The sequence below is a fragment of the Oreochromis niloticus genome, linkage group LG7 (assembly GCF_001858045.2).
Source record: "Oreochromis niloticus isolate F11D_XX linkage group LG7, O_niloticus_UMD_NMBU, whole genome shotgun sequence".
In the NCBI taxonomy this organism is placed as follows: domain Eukaryota; kingdom Metazoa; phylum Chordata; class Actinopteri; order Cichliformes; family Cichlidae; genus Oreochromis; species Oreochromis niloticus.
Genome location: NC_031972.2, coordinates 5,819,798 through 5,837,528, shown reverse-complemented (window position 1 = coordinate 5,837,528; position 17,731 = coordinate 5,819,798). Strand labels below are relative to the sequence as shown.

At 38.4% G+C, this 17,731-nt stretch overlaps 1 protein-coding gene across 1 annotated transcript in view; it reads left to right on the top strand.

Annotated features, from left to right (window-relative positions):
• si:ch211-266k8.4 (TBC1 domain family member 10B) overlaps positions 1-17,731 on the top strand; it is a 62,039-nt gene that overhangs the window by 10,864 nt on the left and 33,444 nt on the right. The window contains exons 8-10 of the mRNA XM_005449358.4: positions 1,929-2,043; positions 2,205-2,322; positions 9,478-9,590. Coding sequence (XP_005449415.1) covers positions 1,929-2,043; positions 2,205-2,322; positions 9,478-9,590 — 346 coding nt within the window. The remainder of the gene's footprint in view (positions 1-1,928; positions 2,044-2,204; positions 2,323-9,477; positions 9,591-17,731) is intronic.

The following is a 17,731-nucleotide window of genomic DNA, read 5'->3' as shown; positions in this document are numbered from 1 at the left end:
CATATAAGGCAACCATTTCCTCTTTCAGTATTTTTGTGTGGTGCGTTTTTCTCTGTTTTAACAAAAGGGGAACAAAGGACATTTAAGTTGAACAAATATGATTTGTTTTAATTTTTACATGGTCTTAGTGAGGTGATGCAAAATGAAACATGCATTCTTTTTTTTGATGATGTGCTGGAAAAACTTAAAAAGGGCTTGAAAGTGCTTAAAAAGAGCTTGAATTTGACCTTGAAAAATGCGTATGAACCCTAATATAAGCAAACACTGAAAACCTTTTGCTTATTTGGGTGCCTTTGTTTCTGCTGGCATTATTTGGGGAATCTAAATGGCAGATACAGCTATGTGATGACTGATTCATCTGCAAGCTGAGGCCCTGTAATGTCTCCATCATCAGTTGGGCCTCCTTTCCCATTCAGTCTATTGGTTCGTCACTTGTCAAAGTTGTAAAATGAGTGATTTTAAACGGGGCGAAGACCTACAGCTGTGCAGTTTTCTGCCACCAGGCCTACTGTTACTGAATGAGTAACACTTGTTTCATTTAGTGAACCACAGATTGTACTTTTTTTTTCATTTGAGCTTTTCTTTACAGATGTCAGTTTATTTTGTGTACTAAATACTTCACTAAACATTTTGAAAATGCCTGTATCTAGGCTCAGATTTGCAATAATGATATTTATGAGAATATAGCAAATCAACTACTTTATCTGTGATTGCAGCTTGAAGGCAGCAGCATTTTTATTAGTGCAAACAAAGTGAAGGGTGTTTTCTATCTTTCTTTTCCAACCATGTAAACTCTGTATGCGCAAGTCAAATGTAAGCGTAAAAGTAGTAGCGCTTGCCCCAGAAATGTTAAATAAAAGTGTAACACAACTGCTTAATACTTTATTTATTGTTAAATTAAAGTAACTTAACATCATAAGCCTGCACTCAGTTGTCTTATATAACAAACCTTACAGATATTGCCTGGCAAGGATGTTTAATCTTAGGGTTTGCTTTGTGCTTGTTAACTAGTTGCTTAATGCTCTGCTTTTCTACCGTTTTAGCTGCGTCAATTTCTGTTCGTCACTTGCTCTTTCTGTGCAACATGCCTTCGTGGTCTGGTTGTATTTTGCAGACTGCAGTGCTTTGTTGGAGGTTGTTGAAGCAGCGTGGGCTTTAAGTCGTCACCGGAGGCTTATGCACAGCTCTTGTTCTCTTGTTGTTGCTGTAAATCATATCCTATGCCACTGTGGGGGTTTTTTTTTTTGTTTTTTGTTTTTTTTAAATCAATATACATGAGTTTACCAATTTAAAAAAAAATGAATTAGTTATTTAGTTAAATAATGAACAACAAATAACATCAACAAAGTCTTGTTTTCCCTACAAAAGTATACTTATTCAAATTAGTCTCGCTCTGTATTTTCCTGTGTCATCCACACTCCACCTGCAATGACTCTATGGTCCATTAGTGTGGCCAGCCTCAGTTTGAGAACCACCATAAATTTATTCACTGATACCATTTGTGCTGATTAATTGTCTCTGAAGGCAAAACACACACACACACCGCCAGGGGTTTATTGTAGGCAGTTTTTTCCTCCCCTTACAGAAGAAGCCTATTAGAGATCAGGGGTCAGCATTTCCTTTGTAGTAGAGCTGTTCATCAGAGTCGAGGCAAACCAGCTGTAAACAGAGTTTTGCACCTGTGCTGCACACACCAGATCTGAGCACACAGAGCCAGGAGGCATCTTGAATGCCACACCAGAGTGTGTGTTCTTTCCTAAAGCAAATGGTTACAGGAAAACACCAAAAAAGCCTTTGCAAGGTTGCTTGGTATGACTGTTATCATTTTATGTAGTGGAAGGATTTTTCAGTAAGGAAATTGATTTGGCATGACCCTTTAGTACTGACTGCCAATCTTTCCTGTTTTTTTTTTTCCATCCTCCCTTCAGGAGTCAGTGGGAATCTTGTCAGTCCACTTTGTGATGCCATGGTTCCTGACCCTTTTCACTTCCCTGCCCTGCTGGGACTCTGTCCTGACTGTCTGGGATCTCATCATTCTACACGGTGGGTGCACAGTCACAGAACTTCACTTGAGTAACTGGCTGCTGGCCTGCAGATTTCAGTAAAGATGACAGTAAAAGTGATCTTCTAATCTAATTCTGGGCACAAAAGCAAAAACTGCTAAAATGTTGAACTACTGCTTTAACTTCCTGTTCTTCCCACAGGCTTGTCAGCTGTCTTCCGTACCGCTCTGACCATTGTTGAGCTCTTGGAGCCCCGACTAATGGACCTGAAGGATGAAGGAGCAATATTACCCCTGCTGTTAAGAGTACCTGTTGATGTGTAAGTAAAACGAGACTTGAGAATGTAAAGCTTTCTGAATGCTCTGCTGTTCTAGCATTAGTGCACAGTTATCCTTCTATTTTTGACATCTATTATTGTCACATGCATTAGCTTTCATGCATTAATATTTTCCCAGACCACCCTCATGCTTGAGCTGCATGGGTACAATGTGCTGCACATTTCTCAGAGCCAAGGGCTCAGTTTTAAGGCACTAAATAAAACTCCAGGCAGCTCATGAATATCAATCAGCTCATCAGACTGGACATGTTTGACATCAAGCATTCCAGGAAAAATAGAGTGTTAGTGTTTTGGCGAGGTTGTTTTCGTCCATGTCTGGATTAAACATCCTTTCTGCTAAATTAGTTTCTTCAATAGCAGCCCATGGTGCTTTTGGTTGAAGCCCTCTGTCTCTCTCTCACTATGCTGAATATAAACGTCACATGCCGACGGACATGTTTTGTTGACATGGAGCTGTAGTTATGGAAACTCAGCAGGGTCACTGGGTTTGTGTATACAGTCTGTCTGTGAGAGACGTGCAGCTGCACAGTGAATATTAAAATTCAGTTTATCATATTTGTTTTAATAGATAAGCTCCCTTCAGCTACTTAAATTCTACCCTCATGTGTGCTTCTCGTTGTAGACAGGTGACACTGTGTGGACCCAAGGTTGTTTACCTTGGACAAAGATCTGTAAAGTAGATCCTGGACAAATGGAGGCAACGGAGCCAAGTAGTTTCTATAAGTGTAACTATGTCACAGGTAGTGATAAAGCACTTTATCATGAGCCAGAGATGGAGCATATGTACTAGATACGCACCAGTGACTTGCAAAGTAGATTAGAAAGGACCAATTATACGGGACTATTGAGTGTAACAGCTTAATAACTGTTTAATCATGCTGTACTTGTAACATTTATAGCTAACTTACATTCCGCTTAAAAAAGCAATCAGTTGTGTTTTCTTTTATGTTACAATGAAAGAAACAGAACATTTCGATCCATCTGTGAACCTCTTCTGCAGTTTGTAAAAGCATGCATCAAGGGCAGCACTGACAGGCCCGTTTTGTTCTAGCCCTGGCGTTCAGTGGGCAGCCTGCCATCACGTCACATTGAGAAGTCCTTGTTGCCTGCTTGGCATCATTGCAGAAGCTTGGTCAGAAGTCAACACTAAGTGGTCCGGCTGTCTCCCAGGGCAGGATCTCCTTACACTGGGAAGATACTGCTGAAGAAAGAGTGAAAGGGGGCAAGTGGGGAAAGGAAAACGGATGAATGGGGGTCAGAGAGAGAAAATTTAGGGGGGGGGGGCAAAAGAGAGGGAGAAAAATGAAGGAGGAGAGGGGCAGTGATCTTCAACCTCTCCTTAATTTTCTTTAAGCCTCTCAGCTCTTTTTTACTCTGTGAGTGGTATAAATGGGTGTTGTCATGCAGCCGCATCGGCCATTCTGATTAATGAGTGGTTGAGAGGCTCATCCATCTCATGTGACTGTCTGTCTACACTGGGCTGTCAGTCAGCTGTCATCTCAGACATAGTCTATAATAATGACTCCAAACACAGCCAATATCACCAGTAAAGGAGCAGCTTCTGTATTTCATACATTATTTTCGTACTTTTTTCTTTAATTTAAACTTCTGCTATTTGTTTTTCCAAGTGACTCTTAGAATCACTTCTCTTTGTTCTTTCTTTTCATTCACATTTTTTAAAATCTCAGGTGATTACAGATTAAAATGAGATATCACATTATTTTGCACCAATATTTATAAACTGTTAAAATTCTTGAAATACTCACAGCTGTTCTGCATGTAAGAGCTAGTTCAGCTCTTAACTCTATAATTTGGTTTGCATCTGTGATCCAGGCATAGTCCAGGTATGTGAGTTTAATAGATGTTTTTATCACTTTTCTTGATTAAAAAGATTTGCCTAGTAAGTTAGTGTCAGCAGCTTATGAAAAACTGTTTTTCAATCATTTAACCTAAAATTGTATTACTGAGCTCCATTAGGGTACTTTTTCTTTGATATTATAAAAATCTATTATCTTCATCAACTGAAAATTGATTAGGATTTTTTTTTAAACCCTAATATGTACTTTTGGCTGCCCCTTTAGTTCCAAGTGGTTGGCACAGCGGCTGGATACACATGTTTTGATTTGGCACAGATTTTCCACCAGATGCTTTTCCTGACACAACCCTCCCTATTTTTAGGCTTGGGACCAGCACTAGGAATACACTAGCTTGTGACCCCCTGAGGCTGGGTTTAATGACATTCTTCCTTATTGTTAGCTGTTAGCTGCCACCTGTCTTGAACACAGTATTTATTATGATTATGCTTATCGCTAGGATTTTATTGATAATGATCAATATTCTCATTAATATTGTAAGTAGTGCATATTGTTGGTATAAACAAAACAACATGATGGTGATGATGGCTCTTTAAAAAAAATTGATAAACTCAGTGATTTTTTTTTTTTTTTTTTTTTTTTTTTTTTTTTTTTTCTTTCTGTTGAGGATATATATGTACCTTTGTTTATGAAGACCTGTTAAATGTATACAGGCTATAGCAGTCTGTCAGCATAAAGCCGGCACCTTAAAAACTTCAACTTCAGCGAATAAATTAAAAAAGCAATAACTAGATTTTTCAGGTGGAAAAAAAATGTCTACATATTCACTAAAATTCAAAGCTGTTATTGCAGTGGAGTTTATCCCCCCCTACAAAAGCTTGGCTTTTGATGCTAAGTGAAATTGGTCAGAATGCACTGCACCAAAAACCTCCTTGTGATTGGTCGCCAGAAGACTGCCCTGGCTACCCTTTGTTTGCCTGGAAGATGCTAACTTGTTTACGAACACTCACCACTTACTCGTTTGAAGTTTCACTGCTGCTTAAAGTACAACCCAAACTGGAAATGGAGAATGTTCACCTTCAAGTTAAAAGCTGTGCCATTCCACTGCAACAGACTTATTTCAATGGCCTGTTTTCGATTTGCATTGTGTATTTTCAGTTTCAGTACTACTTGGTAAGATGTTTGCGAGTGTTTGCAAACAAGTTGGCATCTTCCATGTGAACTATTTGCAATACTAAAATGAGCTCCATTGCTCTTCATGTCATGAAAACTCTGGAATCGTGTCCTGTAGGGTTCAAGTTTGTGCAACCCCCACGCACCCAGCTCACACAATTCCTACCACTTGGAGTCACTGCCACCCTCTACTGCACAGAACACCAAGGCAGATTGCACAGAGACTTCCTTGTGTGATGTAATGTGTTGATGAGGTGAAGAAAAATGGAGTGCTGCCTAAAATTCACACTTTTCCATCTGAATTCACATGCTAGTTTTTCAAATGCGTGTTTCAAAGAAAGGTTTTACATGAATTTAGAAAAACAAATTAGCCAGGAGGTTGCTGTTTAACTACCTGCTGTGGTTGAGTAAAACGCGTGTTCTGGATGGAGCAGCTGAAAACATTCATTTTCTACTCGTGTGTGTTTGATACAAATTTGGGGCTTTTTAACCTCAAAGGTTTTAATTGAACTTTCAAAGCAGAAGAGTTCTTATATTTAAAAGGACATTATCTGTCACTCCACCTTGGTTGTTTCCACTATGTCATTTCTTTGTCGTGTGGGTGTGTGTGTCAGCCAGAGAGAAGCCTGCTGTGTACTGTCCAGCTCTGAAATATTTTCACTGTAATCTTTTTTTTTGGTTTGTTTTTCCTTTATTTTGAGGGGCGGGGATGGATTTTTATGTCTGCCCACTAACAAGCTGTTACCTAAGCTGTTACTGCCACAAACTACAGACCTATTTTGTTAATTATTTTTATGAGTGTTGTTATCTTGACTTGAGGTCAAGTCAGCCTCATATTTAGCTGGAGGCTGACTCGAGGAGGCTGCACTATAGATGACCTTACAGAACCTCTGATAAAGCAGTCAGATACACTGCATTGCTTTTAGATAGTTTTTCCCAGAGGCTGCTGGCATACTTCTGCTTATTCAGTATGTTACTTTTAGGTGCATTTGGAGAGCACAGCATGTAGAGACACAGTAAAACGTATAACTCTTCAAGTTAAAAGTTACTTATTTTTAGGTTTATAGTCTTCATTTTCAAATAAAATTGGCTTGAATTTATTTTTTTTATTTTAAATTTTGTTTCAAATCACCTTGAAACGTTCACTACCCCTCCAACTCATTTACCGCTTTCCTTCAGTAGCTACTTTTCATTGTGCCGTCTTCAGTATCTCCTGTGCAGAGTCCTGTCTCTGTGCTTCCCCCTCTGCACCCCCTCCCACTCACTTCCCATACACAGCATTCTTAGCCACCAGTCCGATCTCTTTCTTTTTTGTTTACCCCCTCCTTCGCAATAGCCAATTCCCATAAAACAGTGTGGGTTATCCCTCCTCCCCTGTGTTCTCATTTTCTTTTCTGCATCCCCCTTTCCTCTCCTATGCGCCCTTTCATTCATTCATTCATTCATTTATCCACACTGCCACTCTAGTTCAGCTGGAGGGGTTGACACATCATTTGTTTATTTCACAGTGACAAGGGTGGCTTACAAAAAAGTCTCTGGTGCACTCACACTGAGGGTTGCTCAGTTGCTCTGTCTTAGTGAAACAAAACACATAACTACTTTAGCTTTTTAAAATACTTTCCTAGAAACCTGATACAAAAAAATGTCTGGGATTGATCAAACTTGTGCTGTGTCGTATAGAGCATGTGTTTGCATCTGGTATATACTTTGAACTACTTTAAAAGTATGTTAATTCCTTCCTTAAAAAACCCCAAAAAACCCCAACTTATATTACGTACCATACCTTACTTACAAACTTATATTTCTACCATATTGATAATGTGTGATATTTGAAATATTATGTGTTTTATTATGATAAGAAAAACAGATTTTCACTCTATTCAATAAGTAAAATGAATTAAAAATCACTCTGCTGTGCCGATGTGTTGTATTGTAAAGAGTTATTAGGTACCTAGGTGACCTCCTCTTAACCCAGAGGTTCCCAAAGTGTGGGGCCCGCCCCCTAGGGGGGCCGCAGAGCCATTACAGGGGGGGCACTGTATGAAAAGGAAAAAAAAAAAGAAAAAAAAGAACGCTGGGACACTGCTAGCATAATGGACAGGTTTTTGACGGGGCTCCCACACAAACGCAAAGCAGGAGATGAAGCATCGTCAAATATGTTTCCAAACCAACTTCCTTCCAAGCCAAAGATTAGAAAATATGGTGAAGCATATCTTCCCTTTGGCTTCACCTGCACAAGTGCCAGGTCTCCCCTGCAAAATTAGTTTCCCTGCGTCGGGAGCAGCGCTGGGCTCTCCAAATCACGGACAAACAGCATCCTATAGCTGTTTATGTGTTTAAACCCATTTTGCACAGAGAGGCATTTTTTGAAAAATGTATTGACAGCAATGTTGAATATTATTACACAGGAAAAAAACAACTACACGTAAAATAATCACACCCTGACGCCTCTGCCTTTCTAAATGGAGGGACAGTAACTGCGTGTGTATGTAAGCGTGTAAAACCTGAAGATAGTCAGATTAACAGTATTTTGTCTCTATCTGCCATTCTGCAATTCATCTCGTGTAAACAATAACGTGGCGCACAGCGTGACGTGAAAAGAGGCACATACCTTTGACGTTGCGTGACGAACTCTGTATTCCTCGTCCACACATGAACGCAAAAAAGGAGTTTTAAATAATCTCCGTTTTTGGTGAATCGCAACGCCGTTTACGTGTTGAGGAAAAGCCCAAACACATAGAAACAGCTGCGTTTTCAAAAAATACCCGTGTAGGTGTGGACGTAGCGTAAAAGAGTTAGCAGTATATTTTATTACTACCTGTAATTTATTGCCGTTTACTTGTATTTTCTTAATCATTTACTAAATGTTTGAGGTGTGAAATAAACCGCAATGAAGCAAAATGAACATTTTTCTTGTAAAACAAAAGGGGGCCTGGCAAAAAAAAGTTTGGGAACCATTGTCTTAACCACACCTTCACAATAGACCATTGAAGTTAGTTTGATGCAGATCACATGTTATTTCGAAAGCCATGTTTTATGTCTTTCACGTTCACTGTGTTCCTCTTAAACACTGAAGTTGAGCGATGATCTTTGGCTTTGAGGGTTTGTAAGTGAAGTGGATACAACTTCAGATCATTTCAAATTATACCACTATAGTTATTCTTTGTCCAACTAAAGAACTTTTATCTAACTTACAAACTTGAGTTGAGCAAAGTTTCAGTAAAAGCAATACTGGTCTGCTCTGTTTGTTTATTTAGTGGTGCAAGCTTCAGGAGGATTATGGTTTATTTAGTTTTGTAAGTAAAGTTTTGTGAAAATTGAAAGAACTGTTGTGCATCTCTTGCCTGTTCTTCACAAACTGAAACCTTTTTGTGTGTCGTGTATGTTTATGGCATCAGTTTGTTTGGTGAGGACGGATTTCTGCTTACCATACATCAGCAGCCCATCACCGGCTCTGAAACGTTTGCTTGATCTTTTCATGAGCTGACAAAAACCCAGATCCATCAAAATTCTGCCTCATTCATCTATCTTCTTCCCACAAGTTCACTCAATTTCCATGTTCCAGAAAGTGCTCTGGCTGTTATGTGCAGCCATCTGTCATTCTATGCTGGGACATGGCTGAACCTTGTGATCTATCCCAATTCTAGTTAAAAATGGTTTTTAACTAAAATTTCTTGTCTGCTTTTAGAGTGAACTGAAGATCAATATGTGTGTCAGGACTCTGTGTGAAGTACATATTGAAGTCGGGTTTATTTATGCTAGATGTTCTTAAAGTCGATTACCCTGATGCATAAATCATTCATACAGATAAGTTATTATTTATCCATCATTGAGTTTTTTACTTTACAAATCTGTATGTTACAGATAATCTGCCTCTCTAACACAGATGCCCTTTGCAGTCAACTCTGGGGCTAGACTGACATTTTCTTTCTCACCTATCAATCATCTTCTCAGTTGCTGTTAATTTCAGTTTCTTTAAAAGCTGGAAGCAATAAACCCAAATTAAATTATAGAAACCGTACCATATCGAATCCATTTGAATAAGTTTGGATGCGATTTTAAGCAGATTGAATACTACATCAGAAGTTGCATTATCATATGTACACTTTATTTTCATAGTAATGTGTCCTGTACTGTCTCTTAATCAAAGGGCCCAGTATACTGTGTTGGTTCCTGCCCTGTGGAATACAGAGGTCCAAGACTGGGAGCTTAAATGCATGAACAGCCTGGAACTGGATGAAAGCCACAATGAACCAAAAGCAGGTACTCATGCACTCACAACCAGAACATGTTTTGTTGAGCAGAAACTTACAAAGCAGAGGGACACTTTGGGGCACTCCGCAAATAGCCGTTCAAACTCTGGTAACTCATTCATCACTTAACCTTTAGTGGCACACATGCTGATCCTGTTACTTACACACACACACACTTTATTCACAAACCTGTTCGTGAGAACTCTGCTACAACAGGGTGAAAACAGTTGCCCCTTGTTCACCTCAGTCCCTTTTTTCCTACAGTTTACCGCTTTATAAATGTTAAACTGCTTGTTAGGTTTTTGTCTCCTACTGAAGGGCTTTTGAATGTCTGTTGTTTTGCTGCTTGCCACAAACAAATCAAAATATTTTGCTTTTATGGAAATGTTAATGCTGGTAAGGCACACTCTGACTCTGACTATGGTGTCAGTTGACATCTCCCAAAGACTGGTTTAGAAAAAAACGGGCTTCTGGTGTGTTCATGCGTGTGTCAGTTCAGCTGTCCCTGGTATAACTGAACATATCAAAGAAGCTTATCTCTTTTGAAGGTTGTTCAGGTATCACCTCCACAAGACATGGAAACCCCTCACCACTGGAGTCTCATCTTCACAAAACACAGTTAAGTGTGTGTATGTGTGTGTGTATGTATTTGGGGTGCATCCTGACAGACCCAGAAAGGCTAAGAGATGAGTCACATGTTGGTGGCTGCAGGGCTGTTTGTCAGTGTAGTGGGGAAAGCAGAAAGAAGGGCAAGTGTGTGCGCGCGTGTGTGTGTGAGAGAGTCAGGATGAGTCATCCTTATTTGCCAGCCTGTCTGGCTGTCTAGCCCTGAAGACAACAGGGGGGGGGGGAATGAGCTGATTCATTTACTGCCTCTGACAGAATCCAACAGTCCGTTTCTTTTACATTTTCACTCACTCTGTCTGCTAGTGACGCTTAAGAATAATCAGAATGTCATTACACATTTGTTGATGTGTGGTCCACGCTCTCATTAGCATTTCAGCCGCTTGAATCTTGAAACACAGTGCCTCTGCTTGGTAACTTTAGAACATTGTTCATTTTGGAAAATAGATCTGTTCATGAAGCAAGACTTGGACATGACTTACAGTCAACCTGAACTTCCCAGAACAGTCTGCCACAGTCACAAAAAACTTCCTTCAGCCCAAGGAGATCAAATTATCCTCCATCAACTAGTACATCCCCACAGAGCACTAATCTTAGCATCAAGAAGTCATACTGGCATTACATTAAAAGGCCAAAGACAATAAGACATATTAAACCCACAAAAGAATTGTGGCAAGTTTTCCATAATTTACCTGCCACATACCCGAAACTGTGATAGGAGAACATTGATTAAAAAATTTAAAATGAACTTTGGCTAAAGTGATATGCTAAAATGGTGAAGTTACAAAATACTAATTAAGAAAGATTTAGCAAGTAACTGTCTGATTTTAAAACTTCGCAGCTGGCTACAACAAAAGATGAAACACCTTTTAATAAATTATTATAAAAAGAAAATTGAAAGTGCCTATTGAGTAAATGCCAAATTTTTAATGGCTAATGTTAACATGTGCACCAGATAAGTTAACATTTGTTCAGTGGTGGGTTTAAAAAAATCAGTTTCTCAATTCAAATGGACTTTAATTTGAAAAATCCAATATCCATTCAAAAACTCCTGAAATCAATTTTTTTTAATATAAATGTATTTTGCAAGAAAGGTCACGATCTCAGCTAAAAGCTCAAAAGACCATTTCAGCAAACTAAACAGATAAAACACCAAATGATTAAAGCACAGGTAATCACATACTTGAGGGCATATACACGGACACGCCAACTGGTGCTGAAAGCCGATTCTGAAACTGCAGGTTTCATCTCTCTTCGATCAAAGTTCGCTGAACCAGCAGCAAAAGACCAAAACTACGCTTTACGTTTGGAAAACATCGATGTGAATTCTGTCTTGCTACCACCACGATAAAATCTTCCTTCAAAGCTCTCTCAGTGTACGTCAAGACCAAAATCCACATGTTAAATTGTGGTTGATTCGTGGTTTTCTTCATTTTTTTTGATCTACTGCAGCATATTTTCAATGGGGTTATATGCTATAAAAGACCAGGCCAGGAAAATCTCCTTCATATTTTTCTGTGTTTTATCCTGAGTTACATTGACACAGTGGCATCTGCTGTTATGATCTGAAGTGTCAGCTTTATTTTTATACCAAGATGGTTTACACAGTTTGTAATTGCAATTTTTGTAATTTTTTTTTGTCAGCTTCCACATGAAGTATGTATGTCTGTATTTAAAACAAAAAAACTAAAAAGAAATTCCTTCTTGAACTAATCTGGATATTCATGGTCCAGATTAGTTCAAGAAGGAAGCTCTTTTCTTAGTTTTTTTGTTTTGTTTTGTTTTTTTAATAAAGGTAAGTTTTACTGTAATTAAAGCCCCAAATGCTGATGCTAAAGATTCTTGACTAGCAAAATACTGTTGCATTAGAGTGCAGGATTGTTAGTGAGATGGACCTTTGTACAGCTTTTATGACATTTCATTAAAAACCAAGTGATTAATGATTAACAAAAATAATTCCATTAATCATCAACTATGATCTGTGCCATTTCTCAAGTTCATGTCATATCGCAAATGCTCTTTTTTTTTTTTTGAAGCCACTTAAAGTTCATTGTTTTTAAAAGTGGTAATGTATGTATAAAATCTTTAATTACAACCTCTGTTATTTACAGTTATAACTGCATATCATATTAATGAGCATTTTTCATGGAAAAAATGTATATATCCTGTGACCATAGGGGCCTTGGGGCCACGTCCAAAAGCAGGCTGAGTCAGGAATAAAGGGAGAATTGAGTGACTTCAGATTATGCTGAGTCAAGCTGAGAAGCATTGAGAACACGTAGATGTTGTTCTGTCCCTATCCTGGCCCCTCTTAGACCTTTCTGCCTTCTGTCCTCTTCCTGTCCTTCTCTGCTCTTCTATTATTCTCCTTTTTTATTAGGTTCTCTGTTGCCCTCTTTTCACCCTTCAGTTCTCTGCTGCACTTCATCATTTCTCCTTTCCTCTTTGTGCTGTACTTCCATTTCCTCTCTTGCCCTCATATGTCTCTTTCCTTTTTCTTTTTTTTCTTTTTCCCACAACTCCCCTGGTGTAGTAGCAGATGCCAGTGTCCTGTTCTCCTCAGCAGGCTCCCATGATACCTACGCTGTTTTCTTCCTGTCCGCCTGCTTCTTGAGCCTCAGTGCAGTGACTCAGCATTCATTTTATTCAGTGCCCCCAAACTGTTTCCTCCAACCAGTGCTGTGTAGCCTGCATACATTTGAATTTAAATACTCTCATATAATGTAATACCCATTTTGGAACTCTGAATAATTCAATTATTAACGACCACTAAAATTACCGCACCAATGACTAGGAGAGGGTAAGGAATGTTATTAGTTGAGAATAGCAGAGGTTTGCTGCAAACCAGTATTTCATAACATAGTCTACTGGCTCATCCAGCAGTTTCTAGGTTTTGTTAATATCAAACCTTCAAGTTCAAATTCTATAATTGCACAAATTTTACCTTTTTAGGTCAAAGGTGTATTAGCCATTATTTTACAGATCTCTTTGGTATTAGTTAATTTCTTTTCTATCCATATTGATCATTTATAACATCCAGCACTACAAACAGTTTCACTTTTTTAACCCAGATGAAAGTTTCTTTTTTTCTTTTTCTTTTTTTTTAAGGCAATCATATTGTTATCATTTTATTTGGTGAATTTTGTGTCCATCTGTTCTCTAAATCTGTTTTATCCCCTTTTCACACCGTTTTTGACCTTGACTCTTTGTCCATCTGTTATTTGGCTCTTGCGGACACACTGCAGTAGTTTATGTATATTAGTGTGTGTGTGCGTGTGTGGCTAGACTGCGTCAGAATCTATTTGGGATCATTTAGTGAAAACAGTAACTGCACCATTTCCTCCCTCTCTTTGCTTCCTTGGTTTATGATAAATGATTCAGGCACACAATACTACCTTTGCAACTTGGTGTATTACATTTTTTATGCTTTTGCTTTCATTTCTGCTTCAGACAGCGTAACAATGGAGTAAGATAATATAAAACAAGTATGCTTCTTTCACAGCTCATAGACCTTAACAGAACATTCTCTTAGGTTAGAGGGGTTTAAAATTAGTCTATTTAAATAGTTGAAAATAGTCTGTGTTGGAACAAGCTAGCATAAAAATAAATGGCCTCAGGCCTCAGAACTGGAATGACCGCACAAACAATGACAAGAGAGGTGTTTTTTTTGTTTGTTTGTTTGTTTGTTTGTTTTTACTGTGTCAGAGTCCAAAGTTTGTGACCTATTTATATATAAAAATAAAAAATTAGTCTTGCACAACTACTGCAGGTGTCCAGATGAGAAGCTGTTTGAAAAGTTGCTTTGTGTTGTGCATTATGATTGATGCACATTGTTCTACAGTTCATGACAACCTAGAGCTGGGCGATATAAGATTCTTTCATATCACGATATGTTTTTTTCATTTCAGGCGATAACGATATATATCACGATATAAGCCAAATAACTATATTTGTAAGATTTAAATGTGCTGTTGCTCACAAGTAAAATGTGAAATAATCAGCAGCTTGTTTTGATTTAAATATTTATTTCCCATAATAAGTTCAACAGGGTAGATGTACTTAAGGAACATGAGACTTCAGTTTCAGATAAATAAAGGCAAATATTGCAAACTACACAAAGGGCAGCCGCTAAAGCGTTTAAGTTTCAAAATAGAACAAACAAAACAGACTAAATTGTCAATTCCACTTAGAAACAAAATATTAATTCTAAAAATAAATCTTAGTTTGTTTTACAGAAGAACAGACAAAATTGACTAACTTTTGTCAATATCAAATAAACTGAGAACTAAAAGTTAATTCTTAATCTCTCCTTGTTGTATAGCTTAGCTTTTCAAACAGTTTTAACAGTTACTTTAGTCTGACAAAAGCCGAATGACGAATTAGCGCTTTCAGTCAGAGATTGAGCATGCACCGCTTTATTGTATTTCCAGACTTGCTTTCGGCACAATTTACAGTGCGCGCTACTCTGTTTTTCGTCAGACTTGAAATAGCCGAAATACCTTCACACTACAGAACTTCTGTGGCCCTTCCGTTCGACAAGCTCTCCGGTATTGGAACCATCATCGTTTTTTTCTTCGGTAACCTTCGCTCACGCTCTCGGTTGATTTTTCTCTAGTCGGCGCACTCATTTCCTCCATTACCTGGGCAGCCCGGCTGCAAAAACAAATACACATGTGCGCCTTGGCACTTGTGCTGTACGTAACAAGTCACGTGATGTGACGCTGCGGCTGTGATTGGTTCGGCTCTGCGCTACTTAATTTGGATTGGCTGTTCTTTTTTTTTTTTCTTAAGAGGACAAGAGAGATGAGGCCTATCGCAATAGTTTAATTTTTCTATCAAGAAAAAGTTATTTCGCAATACATATCGTTATCGTTCTATCGCCCAGCTCTATGACAACCACTTGAAAAATAGTTAAGGATCAGCCAATAGCTATAATCTCTCCACTGTATCCTGGGGCTAGTACGGTGCGTCCACCCGGTAGGACATGCTCAGCCAGTGTCAAAACATGTTTTCCAGTGTTTGTGTGTTTGCGTATATTGATAAATAGTCTAAAGTCAACAGGATTTACGAAGGGGTTATACGTAAAAATAAAGAAGTGACCTGTTTTGCAAATGTCTTTATGACTCTGCGTTATTGTACATACTGTTTTCCACATCATTATCAACTTATTTTACACTGGTTGCAATTTCTTCTACTCTCTTGGCTTGATCTCTTGAAAAAGACATTTTTAATGTCAGAATTCTACTTTTGTAATTAAAGAATATATAAAAGTCTTGTTGTCAAAAACTGATTGCAGCTTCTGCCTCATTACAGAAATGTTCTTTCTGGCTTAAAATGGCTAGATAGCATTCACAAGAGATATGTGTGACAAATATTTCATAGATTTTAGGCCAACAAGACATTCACTTTTTGGTCAGCGATCACTTTTTGGCACACCAGAACATGAACCCAGGAGGTGACCACCTCAACTGGCTCCTTTCAATGTGGAGGAGTAGCAGCTATACTCTGAACCCCTCCTGAATGACTGAACTCCTCACTCTGTCGCAAAGGGAAAAGCCCATCAGTCCTTTGGAGAAAGCTAATTTCCACCGCTTGTATCTGTGATCTCATTCTTTTACCTTTGTTATTTATTTATTTATTAATTTTCAAAATTTTTTTAAATCTTGCTAGCAAAAAGGTCAGGCTGAGATTAACATATTTATTGCCTTTCTCAACAGCAATCGAGTTGCTAAAGTAAAATATTGTATAGAGATGTTTGAAGCCCTGTGACAGACTGGCGACCTGTTCTGAGAGCACCCCGCCTCATTCTGTGATAGTTGGGATAGGCTCCAGTCCTCCCTCGAAAGTGATAAGTATAAGCGGAAGAGGATGGCCGGATGTTTGTGTTACAGCCAAATTCATCGTGTGTGTGAGTGTGAGTGTGAGAATTTATCTGGGGGATCTTTTGTTGGTTTTTGGTAGTCTAAATTTTTTGGGCTGAATTTCATTGATTAGTACCCCAAGTATGTCAGCTTTCTAACCTCCATTAGCCCACCTATGACCTTTCAGTTGAGAATGCTTTCTAGTAAGCTTTTCTCCTAAGGCTTTGTTGTAATTGTCCTTCCTCTTAGTTGGTCTTTGGTAGTTCACTTGGAATGACACCTACTCAATCAGTCCATGATGTAATTCTGTATTAGCTAGATTTGTGTTGTAAGGCAGAAGAAGTTGGTCAGGGTAGTTGTTTTGGGTAGTCCTTTCAAAGTACACCTGTCTTTACTAGGAAATCTTTATTTCACTTAGTCTACTTCCATTCCTCTCCTCTTCCTTTGCTTGATTGTCATTGGCATCATTGGAATCCCCTGCCCATCAGTGAATCTCACCCAGTATTCTTTGCTAATTTTAAAAATGTTTTGAAATCATATAAATTCTTTTGCCTCCATTTTCACCGCTTCTTGTCTTTACATAGAAAAAAACACACCTCAAGAAAGCAGTGTAACATTTGCAGTTTAACATAGTACTCAAAACTAACACAATAAAATACAAAGTCTCACAATAGCGCAAATTAACCAATCAAGGAAGTAGTAGCTTCCATATTTTCTAAGGTACGAAATGGTTTATGTCACTGGAGTGGACTACAGGTCCTTGGCCTCTCTGATGTTAAATCTTGCACTACAACATCTTTACTATTACATATGACCTCATTTAAAATGGGGGCTAAATCTATGTCCCGTTATGTCAATGTGATCGCTCCTAGAAAACCCCTTGAAGAATCATTTCATTCTACCAATGGTATGTGACATGAGACTGAAATTAAAAGCACAGCAAATCAACATATGACAGAATTACAGAAATGGAAAATGAATGGCATTTCTGTTTAAAATATCACTGACATAGTTGTTGGATCACTGATCTGTTCTGTTAATCAGTTTATGGGCTATCCAACTAATCTGTTTCATCATGTGCATAGTTTGTTTTAAGTTAAAGAATAGTTATATTGATAGTGCATCTAAATATGTTTTCATAAGTTAGGAGCTGTCACAGAAAAAACACAAAGCAAGAGACTTTGACAACAGTTTCCGTGTCCTCATCTCTCCTCATTAAATGAGACGCAGGCGGCTGGTTTGAAATTCTGCGCTTGTTTGCACACGGTCCTTAATTAGATGAAATTATGAGCCTTATTAATTATTTGTGATTTGTGTATAAATGTGTTGGATAATGGGATTAGAGGCTGCAGGTGGGAGAGGAGATAAGACTGTGCGAAGACAAAAGCTTATCTTTTTAAAGGAAAGAAAGGAAAGCACTGCTGGCTCAGATCATACTGAGCCCCAGATACTTTCCTCCAGGGTTAGACCCTGAAGGTTTTCCTGCCTGGTTGCTTTCCTTTTCTCTAAGTATGTGTGTGTGTTCACATACTCCAACACAACATTGACCTATTCTGCTGTTACACCCTGTGGAGTCCCTCTGGCTATCATGGAGTGTGTGTATTGCTATATAATTGAGGTAAAAGGAGAAGCGTGCTTGTGTGTGATCAAATAAGAGCAGGAAAGA